The 11,452-nt window shown below is 43.6% G+C and overlaps 1 protein-coding gene and 1 long non-coding RNA gene across 4 annotated transcripts in view; one reads left to right on the plus strand and one right to left on the minus strand.

The window, feature by feature from the left end:
• The window catches only part of LOC144053400 (A-type voltage-gated potassium channel KCND2-like), a 73,427-nt gene extending 66,185 nt beyond the window's left edge, over positions 1-7,242 (minus strand). For 2 of the 3 annotated variants that reach the window (XM_077567812.1, XM_077567810.1), the window contains exons 1-2: positions 6,717-7,242; positions 5,408-6,525 (exon numbers count right to left, since the gene is read on the minus strand). In XM_077567812.1, coding sequence (XP_077423938.1) covers positions 5,408-6,519 — 1,112 coding nt within the window. In that variant the 5' untranslated portion in view covers positions 6,520-6,525; positions 6,717-7,242. Of the gene's footprint in view, positions 1-5,407; positions 6,557-6,716 lie in introns of all 3 variants that reach the window. The other variant, XM_077567811.1, reaches the window with a different exon arrangement.
• LOC144053410 (uncharacterized) lies at positions 145-5,041 on the plus strand. The gene is made up of 2 exons (XR_013294417.1): positions 145-267; positions 4,166-5,041. It is a non-coding gene; the product is annotated as an uncharacterized LOC144053410 (long non-coding RNA).
• Positions 7,243-11,452: the final 4,210 nt, after the last annotated feature.

The raw sequence follows: 11,452 nt of genomic DNA on the forward strand, positions 1-11,452 counted from the left end.
GCCGGCGGCGCTTTCAGTGGAGCAGGATGCGTTTTGTCAAGTGCCGCGAAAGAAACAAAAGGGATCAGGAGGTGAAGCGGCCATATCTCCTTTGCGCCCCATCGATAAGCGCTCCCTTAGACACCAGTCATCTTTTATCTGTGCAGCGGGTCGCGACGCCGAGCCGAGCCGGTGCCGCGGCGGCATCCACTTCTGAGCGGCGCTCCCTGGATCGGGCGGATCGCTCATTAGGGTCCAGATGTCATCTTCTTTCATGATTGACTTGTGGTGAGTGCAAGAGTGTCTTTACTTAGATTGGAATAACCCCCCCCCCCCAACAACACCCCCCCCCCCCACCCGTCGCAGGGCCACCCACGTGATAAGTGAAATCTGTGATATAGAAATACTATTTGAATAGGCTTGTTTTATAGCATTTGCGACAATTAATTGTTTTGACGGTCTTTAACTCATTTGCTCCCAAAAATGTATTTAAAAAAAACCAAACATTCTATTTGAAATATTGCCAGGGTCCCAAAAAATATGCAGCCTCTGACCTGAAGAGGTTGCTTAAAGCAGTGGAAGTTATTACAAAAAAACGGCCAGCAGGTGGCAGCAGAGTACAAGCGATCAACCGGGGCTATGTTGCAACAAGCTCTTTTTGACTTTTTTTTTTTTTTTTTTTTACCAGGAATGTGAATATTGATGAAACTTAGCCATATTCTAAATTCTAATTGCTGCAAAACGGAAACAGATGCAGATTTTTTTTTTCCTGATGAAAGAAGAGACTCTAATCTTTCTTTTGGTAGCTGTTTTTATGATGTTTTTTATAGCAATAGAACACAATATTCTGTTTGCCCTGCAAAATCAGTCAAAATCCAGTAAAACAGTCAGGAGCGAATAGGGTTGCTTCAGTGAAAATGCCTGGGAGTGAATGAGTTAAACATACTTTTAAAATAATACAAGCGCATTTGAACACATATAGAGGAAAAATACTGTACAATATACGAGTGACTCATTTGAACACATTCACTGCCATTGACGATTATAGACGTCAGAAATCCATTTTTACCGGGCTGGCAATGAATAAGTTAATCAGCATCGTTAGCATCCTTGTTGGAAAAATATGCCTTTTTCTAAAAAAAAAAAAAAAAAAAAGTAACATACTATATAATTTAAATAAGAAACATTTTTGCGCAAGGTAAGCATATTTGTCCACTGTGTTAAAAAGATATCCTTTTATTGTACATTTACAACAAATACAAAATTTGTGATTAATTTGCAATTAATCGTAAGTTAAATTGTAATTAATTGACAGCTCTAGTTATTGACAAGGTTAAATTCGGGTGGGATGGTTTTAAAAAGGGATGGGAGAGTACCGATACCAGGCATCGGGCTGATACCGGGACACATTTCATGATATCGGTACTGGTGACATATATCGATGAACTAAATGCTTCAATGATTATTTTGCATTTATTGACCGCCACAGGGGTAAGAGAGCATACAAGTCTTCAGTTAAAGTCATCTTTTTTTAAATTTTATTTTATTGTGTGCTCCATGCAAAATTACTTTTATGAGCAAATTAAAAATACATAATTGCCATTAATTTCAAGCCATTTTTGCTATAATTGTGATATATGGGTCTTTTAAAAAAATACATATATCTATTATGTTTTTGGGGGAAATTGTATGTATCATAAGTACTAATGGTATCGGAACGTGGTATCCGTATTGAAGATTTAAGTATCGGTCTAAAAAAAAGTGGTATCGAACAACCCTAGTTTTGAAACTTTTTTTTTTTTTTTTTCACGAATGTATTGGTTTGGAGCGCATCCTCCACAATGCAGATTTGTTTTACACTCACTGGCACAACATTAATTCTAATTCTAATGACAGCCATTGCGAAAGTTATACATAACAACCACAAAAAAAACGAATTTAAGAGCTCTCTGTCAGCTTTACTATTAGTGACAAGTTGAAATGGGACTGCTGTTTGCATTTACGACTAAATTGTGGACTATGCTGGTGTACCTAATAATGTGGCCAGTGAGTATTCTTTTTGAAAATATGCCCAGTGGCAACTCTAAACTCACCTTGGTGTTATCGAGCGTGCATCAGTTGAACTAATAATAGAAAGTTTGTCCAGTGGCTCAAAAATGTACCTGATCTAATCTACAGTGATAATCAGCATGCACAGGTTGTGGCAATTTTGCAATGTTTATCCTGCCTTTGCTAAAAAAAAAATAAAAAAATAAATACATGTGTGCCATCAAGCCCAGAGGAGGCAGAGTGCAGCTACCCGGAAAGATATTTTTAAACACAAATCATTTTTTAACAATGATCTGATTATTATTCCCCCTACTGTATAACCAGCAATCACGCTCCAGGCAGCCAAACCCGCGTTCTTTATTGTTTCCAGGAGGTTTGAAAAAAAAAAAAAAAGAAAGAAAGAAAGAAGGGGGGGGGGGGGAAAGCAGATGGCAGCCTGTCGGAACAGCGACACAACTTTTCAGCACCCATGAGGGCGAGCCGTGCTGAATGATGTGGTCATGACGTGAATAACAACGCCAACTTGCCCACGGGGGGGGGGGGGTGCAAGCTGAGGGCCACGCGGACATACGTGCACAAATTAATTTTGAAACCAGCAACATGTCATCGTTTTATGCCTGTTTAATTATTTGAAGCCACTTCAGCACATAGTGGAGCTCGCGCTGTACCTGAGTCTTACTCAGACATTTAGTGTGTGTGTGTGGGGGGGGGGGGTATAAAATAATGCTTTCATGAACCCGAGAGGGCAAATTGGGAAACAAGTCCATTTCCATGTACAATCTGTTGCACCCAGCGAGCTCTCCGATTGGCTGAAGACAATAAGCAAGCACTATTTGCTACCTGGGCTTTAAATTGGCTCTTAAATCCACCTTTAAAACCACCACTGTTGTCATATGGCAATTAAAAAAAAACATGAATATTTTACAAAGATGCAATGTGCATCTGTGCCACGTCCGTCATCGTAAGCAATTCATAATTCATATTTTGATTAATAACATATGGATTTACTTGAAAAAAAAAGTTTTTCTGACAAATTTGGGGGGGTGGGGGCCTTTGTTATTTTTGTGTTTTTTTATTTTATTGTCTGTTTTACTGAATATCTTTTACGGCCATAAAAAAATATTTAAAAAAATGTGTGTGTGTGTGTGTGTGTGTGGGGGGGGGTGGGTATTAAGAAAAGCAGGGGGAAATTTTACTCAGAAAAACAGGGGGGGGGGGGGGGGGATTATTTTTTCACTTGGAGTTCAGAGGTAAAAAAAAAACAAAAACTGAGTAATTTTTTCCCTGTTTAAAAAAAATAATCCCCCCTTTCCCTGTTTTTCAGATTTAAAAACAAAATTCTGAGTCAAAATAATCTCACATACACATACTGGAAGCAGTGAGTCCAAGAGAAACATTACCGAGTGAAGAGAATCGACTGTTGGGAGCAAATAAATAAATAGAATTTCACTGAACAAATATTCAAATTTAGATTCTATATCTAGCTTGGTGCATACACGATTGAATCCTCTCTTGCTGACTGATGCACATTTATTTAAATTCCAATTGGTCTGTCAACAGAAATGTTGTAAATGATTCATGAATGATTCGACTACTTAACTGAAACGTATACAATATATGCTTTTGGCTGTCCAGTATAGACGCAGAAACATAAATTAAATGGATTGCTTGGTTTCTTTTTGCTGGTCATGGCCACTTGTTGCTAGGCAGAGTTCATGTAGGGGTCGATCATAACCGCCTCGTAGGTTCAATGGAAATCAAATGGCATGTCAGTCATTTTGAATGGCAGCCAGAAAAGAGCAACTTGGCCTCTAAACAGCACTATTTGTATGCATAAATATATATTGTATATTAATACACAGATTTCATGGTTGACCTCTGCAGGGGGTCCAAAGTTGTTGTAAACAAAAAAAAAAGAAGGAATTTCATAGTCTGAATGTGCCACAGTCTGTCAGTAGCCTCTGCAAACAATCTAGTCATAATTCCAAAAAATTTTGTTTTTAATGGAAAAACATAACATTAAACAACCATCTATCTACCAATCCATTATCCTCAGTCAAATGAAAAACAAAGTACGTCAGTAGTTGAGCGTGCCATTCTCATTCTCATTCTCATTCTCATTCTCATTCTTACGCAGCTGCACAAACGAGGTCATCGCGGGCCATTGCTAACATCAAAACAGCACAAATAAATACGTGATTGTAGGCCACAAATGTAAATGCATCTAACAAATATGAAATAAGAAATGGAAAATGATCACATTTCACTTTCTGCTCCCAAAAATGACTTCTTTACTCCAAGCGGCGTCTCTTTGTTCACCTTATCTGAATGCCAGCGGCAGGCAGAGCGACAGAAGACAAGATGGCAGAAGGTACATAATGAACCCGTTTCTCCACATTTTGTGACATTTTTTGTCAGATGGGGGACGCCGTGAGATGTTTTTGTCAAATACATTGGAACCTCGGTTGACGTAGTCCCAGAGATCGCTTTTCCAATGTATTTATTTCATTTTTTGGTCGACATTTGTCCCATTTTCCACTCTGTTTTCGTAAAGTTGAAAATGGTTTGTGCCAAACTCACTTCCTGGAATCCAGCACCCGCACAAAGCACGTTGTCACAAGTGTCACCTAGCATGTACTCAGCTGCAGTGTGTATGGCGTGTGTGTGTGTGTGTTTGTTATATATATATATAAAAACAAGCAAGTTGATCGCTCGCAAACAATTTGCGGAGTTATTTGTATTTCTATCTTTAAGTTGAGGGATGATACAAAAGAAACATTTACTTCTGTAAAGTCTTCATTTGTTTGTTGTGAAACGCGGAAGGGATGATTTTCACAGCAGCAACGCTTGAAATATTTTGTTGAACTGTCCAACTTGACATTTGATCAAAGTTTGCTTCCTTGAAATTTTGAGTTCACTCAACTTTTTTTTTTTTTAACCAGTTCATGCTTTTGTATTGGCCTAAATGTTAATGTGATCAATAAAGGAAAAAAAGTGATGTTCATTTATCCAATTTATTTGTCATTAATGTTTATTTAATTTTTTTTTTCTGAATTTGTAGTTTTATTAATATTTTCTGGCACGGATGAATTGGATTGACATGATTTGCTACGGGGAACGTTGCTTTGGTTTTTGTACAATTTGCTTTTATTCCAACATTTGAATGCATTCCTAATGAAAAGCAGGTTTGTGCCTTGGCTAGTTAAAGTTGTGAGACCTTTATACGACTAATGTCACTCTATGAGCTCATTTTTCATTCCGCTGTTCTGTACGAAATACAAGCATCCCCAAATTTGGGATGCTGATGTGTAATAATAATAAAAATAATAAGAATAATAATAATGCGAGCAAAAAAAGAAAGAAAGAAAGCCAAACCTACCCCAGCGTGGTCATGGTGACGATGGTGTACCAGAAGGCGGCGGGGATGCTGGTGAACTTGCTGGCGGTCGAACCCTTCTCGGCGTAGAACATGACGGTGGCGAAGATGATGATGGCCATCGTGAGCGAGAAGAGCAGGAAGCCCAGCTCGGAAGCGCAGCTCTTCAGCGTGTAGCCCAGGATGCGCAGGCCCGCCGAGTGGCGCGAGAACTTGAAAATCCGGAAGACCCGGAAGACGCGCAGCGTGACGAAGGCGCCGCTCACCTGGTCGTTGTCGGTCATGACCAGGCCGATGTAGTAGGGCATGATGGCCACCACGTCGATGACGCTCATCACGCTCTTCATGAACTTGTAGCGGCTGGGCGCGGCCACGAGGCGCAGCAGGTACTCGACGGTGAAGATCATGACGCACGCCGTGTCCAGGCAGAAGAAGGCCAGCGCGTAGCGGTCGCCGCACGACATCTCCTTGGCGCGGTTGGGCAGCGAGCCGCACGGCACCGTCTCCACCACGTTGGCCATGACCGAGATGGCGATGAAGAAGCCGGTGACGTAGTAGAAGACCAGCGCCAGCGTGCTGGTGTGCGGGTTCTCGAAGGCGCGCCACAGGTACTCCCGCGCCGTCAGGTTGACGGGCGCCGCGTCGTTGCTGCCGTCCATCTCCTCGTCGTCCTGCAGCCGCTCGGCGTTCTCGCGCCGCCGGTCCTTGTACTCCTCGTAGCAGCAGTCGCCGATGATCTCCGGGATGATCCCGAAGAACGCCAGCTCCTCGTCGTAGGCGGAGATGCACTCCTGGCGCGGGTAGTGCAGCTTGCCCGTGCGGTAGAAATTCAGGATGTTCCGGAAGATGTCCGGGTCGCGGTCGAAAAAGTACTCGTTGCTCTCCTCGTGGAAGAAGAAGTCCTTCTCGGTGCTGCCCAGCAGAGTGTCCGGGTAGCGCTCCAGCGTGGTCCGCCACGTCTGGAAGCGGGTTCCGCTCACGTTGAGGATGATCAGCCCGTCCTGGGCTTTGCGCTTGTCCTGCGGCGGCACCGGCATCGGGGTGCTGGCCACCGGCATCCAGCCGATGGCCGCCGCGCGGGCGAACGGGAGCCACGCCGCCACGCCTGCTGCCATGCTGACCTGGGGAGGGTTGATGGGTTGGGTGGGTGGTCTTTTGGGTGGGGGACACGCGCGAGGTTATCGCAGTGCGGGGCGACAATGTGAGCACACCAGACGCATATTCCGATCCTGCGCATTGACAGACACTTTGCGGCAAACTGATGAGCGAGCCTTTCCCAAAAAACAAAAAACAAAAAAAAACAAGCACTCACCTTAGGGTAAGCTGCTCCTTAAACTGCCTCAACGGGGAGTTTAATCAAATCCTCGCAGGAGACTACTTGCCGTATCGCCTCCCATCTATCCTTACTGCGGGCACATACGCGCGCGCGCGCTGAAACAAACACACACACACACACGCAAATAAAACAGCACAATAACGTCGCATCAACAAGTTAAACAAAGCAGCCGGCAGCCTCTTAGCAGCGCAAAGTCACTCTTTGCCTCAACGAGATATTCTTCCTCTTCCCCCAACCCCCCCCCTCCTCTTTCTTCCTTTCCTCTCCAACCATCCGCAAGGCAAGGGGCTTCCCCCCCCCCACACTCGATCGTTGCAGCTACTCCTCAATAAAGTCCTGTTCCTTGGCGTCTACTGCAAGACCACCCTCCCCCCTTTCTCTTCTCGTCGCTTTCTCACCAGCGAGCCCCGAGAGGAGAGAGAAAGAGCGAGAGCGAGGGAGAGGGAGAGGGAGATGGAGGAGTGGTCCAATCTGCACCCAGAAATTCCTGTGCTGCTTCACAGCCAGGGGAACTCATCATTGTGTTGTCATTGCATGATGGGCGGCATCTCCAAAATTCTCCCGGGGGTGGGGGTTGGGGGGGGGGGCGGGGGCAAGTCTTGCACAATAATAAAAACACTCACAGCTTTCCATCAACCCCAAAATTCCATAATAAAAGAATAAGAGTTGTTTAGTAGCTTCGACAGGTATGAATTCAGGTTTGCACGTCTGAGGTTGAGGGTTCAAATATCAACGTTGCATGCGGTCAAACATATGGCACGTGGGCCAAACCCGGTCCATCAGGTCTCCAATCTGGCCCGTGAGGGCAGAACGCAAACTGCAGTTTTTTAGGAAAATGATTTGTCGTTGCGAATTTTGTCTGCAACCACTTAAATGACATTCTGGAATGTGATTGTTAGTCAGGATTTTATGTATATAAAAAAAACACACACACACACACACACAAGATAATAAATGGGAATATTTTCTGAATGTTGCGATGCGCGATTGGTTTGGGCCGAGGACAGCCACGGTCGAGCACTACTGGAAAGCCAAGCAGCCGGCAAAAGTAGGCTGAATGTCCACATGTGCTTGCTTTATCAAAAGACAACAACAACAAAAAGTTCTCGGCGCTATCACGATAAAGTGTACAGTTCAGTACACGACCGCTCAGGTCCACGGCCAGAAAAAAACAAAAAAAACCTTTGAGAGCCGAAAAAGAAAAAGTGACCAATCGGCGGCGCCGTGTGGATTGTTACAATGTTCGTCAAATGATTATATCTTTTAATAGTGGCCTTTGAATTAATGAGTTTGACGTCCGCTGTCGAAAACACTTGATTTATAAAAGCCGTATCCAATAAGCCATAGTCATTTGAATTGTTCTTCGCAGAGGATAAAGATGATATGCCCGTGACAATTGTTTTATTATGTATATTTTTTTCTGTTTGTGTTCAAATATCAGTTGCTTAAAACATCACGAGATTGATGCTCTTTATTGACGTTTGGGAGATCTAAAAAAACGCACTGTAAATATTGTGAATACCTCAGTGACAATCAAACCTTTTCATTTTGCCGCCTGCCATGAAAGCTTTGCCGCATGTTGTTCCTCTCGGGTTTTCAGTCCGCAACCAACACTGATCAATACCGTCTCCCGAGCCGCGCGGTTCAGATGCGGCTCAACGGATTTACACGGTTCACAAAGGTCGACGGCGTGGCGGGGCCGCGCCGCGCCGCGCCGCTCGCCACCCTGACATTTTCCAAAATAAGCATAATCGATGAGCTGTCTCTCGTATTCCATAACAGAGCGCGTGACATCCCCGGCGGGATTTGAGACATCTGCGGCGGCGCTTCAAGCATGTGTTGCGCATACGGTCGTATTTCACGTGGCGGCGCCGCAGCTGGGACGTGACGTGACGCGAGGGATGCCAAACTGTCAGCCTTAGGCGGGCTATAGTCGATATGTTCTCACCTGCAGTACAAGTAGGTGAAATTGATATAATACAAAAAAAGTTGCAAAATGAGAAACGGCCCAATTATTTTTTGTGTCGCAGGCCGTGCTCAAGTCAAACTCATACGAAGCGACGTGTGGTCTGTTGTCATGTAGGAACAATTACTTGCTGTAGAAGCTAGATGGGCTTAGTTATTAGTATTAGTTGTCATTTTTTTTTTAAAAAAAATGTAACTATCTAGTATTTTGTGAGTGAACAATAAAAAATAAGGTCACTAACAATTGCGTAATAAAGTAAACTAAAATTCTCAAATAACATTTTTACCTTCCTTCTGACTTCACTTGTACGTTTTTTTTTGTTGCACATTTTTTCCCCAAATCTTGTTTTTTGCACTTTACCTTCGTTTAGTGAATTTTTTACTTTAAAAAGTCTCACATTCTTTGGTTTGCAAATGCCTTTGAATGATGTATTCTTCACTGTGTGAAGCACTTCAAGCTAGCTTGCGTATGAAATGCACAACAAATAAAGCTGCCTGGCCTCAAGCAATATGGAAATATAAAAATATAAGTATAAAAAATGAAATAAGTCAATGTTCATAATAACGGTTGTAGTTAATTTTATAAACTTGAGATGTAGTTTCAGTTCATTTTCGTTTGTTTGAAAGCGTTTCATTTTTATTTCATTTACTAAAATGTTTTTGTCATTTTTTGTTTGAATGCAGTACTTCTTTTTCATGCGCTACTACGACGAGGATGAGGACGACTTCTTTCTTCTTCTTTGGCAGGACCACTCGTGGCACCACACTGCCTCTCACAGGTCAGTCTTGGAACTACAGCAAACATGATAATACAGTACTGTTAACTGTAGTGAGTTGTTAGTCGTGTACACACTGTATTGCAAACAGTGACTTTCTTTCCCCCCCCCCTCATTATTTTGGGCTCGCTCATGTATGAAAAATGTGTGCGTGAGAGTTTGTGAGAGTGTGTGTGCGCCCCGACAAGATTGGATTCCATGTTTTGTGTGGATTCAGCACCAAGGACAGCACCTGAGATTGCAGGCTGCGCGCAGACGTCGCACGTCCTGACGGTTGAGTGCTGCGGCTTTCTTGGCATCCGCCGCAGCCACTTTGCTGGGGATGTTTTTTTTTTTCTCTCCCTTCCTTCCTTTCTTTCTTTCTTTCTTTCCTTTCTTTCTTTCCTTTCTTTCCTTTCTTTCTTCCTTCCCCCCCAAGACTCAGCTGAGCTCACCGAGGTCGAGAGTCACGCATTAAGTACACTCGCATCTGCTGAGTTTCCAGAAAATGGACGACGGTCCCGCCGACCATTGGCCTTCCGCCGGAATGAGGTGCACGAGCGCTTTCAATGCACTGCGGCCGTCAACAAGTGTGGAAGCTGAAAAAGTCATGGGAGCATTTATTTCGTAGTCCTGATATCCATCTTAGCCCTGTACTAGCACACCTTTAGCCACCTGTAAGTTAAACCTGTGCACCAATTGACAACTGTGTGCTAGGGAGCTTGCTAGCTAGCTAGCTAGCTAGCACAGAAGCTAAAGCCAAACTGCGGCAGGGTTTGCCACCTCTGCTAATAAGAAAATGGAGCATACTAGTACATGGGCTAAAAGTTAGTGTTTATTACATTTCCAGAATGTTGGGTAAAAGCGCAAATGATTTTCGGAGAGCAGTTTGAGCATTTATTTGAATTTTTTTAATCCATTTTACGGTCATATTAACTCTTTGACTGCCAGACGTTTTCAGAAAAGGTTTATGCCGTGGGTGCCAGCCGATTTAAGCATTTTGACTGATCTTTTGACTGATCTTTCAAGGTCCACAGAAAATTATGTGTTTGGACTATGGAAACACACATACTACCAAATGAAAGATTGGACTCTCATCTTTCATCAGAAAAAAAAAGTTTGTTTCTACCTTATTCCGTTTTTGAGTAATCAACAATAGAAAATGGTTAGTTTCACCTCTGTTTTGAAACAAACGTTTTTTAACGTCTTTGGCACTCCTCCATAGGATTTTGCTAAACGTTATTTAACGTTTTTGGCAGTCAAAGAGTTAATAGGCCAAAAATGCCACTAATGTGGAAAAGGGAGTCTTGTCTTGCTGGTGAGAACAAAGGACGTGAAACTGGATGTGAAGGCTCCAGAATAAAGGCTGAAACGGCTTTTGGTACTTGCTCAAGGGCAGTACGACAGACGAGCGCTGTCGGGGGCGAAACACGTGTTTGGACACATTACATGTTGCGTCAGTCAGACCTGTGGCCTCTTGCTTTTTTGTAGTCGTCACAGCCCAGCGTTCGCACCACACAGCCGCTGGTCGCCTCTGGCACCGAGTCCACTTTTGGCTTTTTTTTTTTTTTCCTCAGGATGAATGCTCGGGAGTGTCAGTAGTCCCATTAGTGTATGCCGAGCACACTCGCTGTTCAGTGGGAGTAGTCAGGCCCGGGGGCGATGTATTCATCAGGGCATTTAAATATTCCAGCGGTTGCCAAATGGCACCGAACGCGAGCGGCCAGCCGGCCCGAGCTGCAAGCCCGTCACACAGCCGCAGTGTTCGCATGTCAACCACAAAAAAAAGGGACAAAAATGCTTGTTTAGCATTTTGATCAGCGCCGAGCTATGTGAAGATGTTTGGAGGAGAAGGAAAAAGGGTGCGGGGTGTTTCATGCTGGAGCATACCGAAGGCTTTGATACAGCTTCTGACATGAAGAAGTAGCTTAAAGCAATGGTAGTTATGACAAAAAAAACGACCAGCAGGTGGTAGCAGAGTATAAGAGATCA

The sequence above is a fragment of the Vanacampus margaritifer genome, chromosome 6 (genome assembly GCF_051991255.1).
Source record: "Vanacampus margaritifer isolate UIUO_Vmar chromosome 6, RoL_Vmar_1.0, whole genome shotgun sequence".
NCBI lineage: Eukaryota > Metazoa > Chordata > Actinopteri > Syngnathiformes > Syngnathidae > Vanacampus > Vanacampus margaritifer.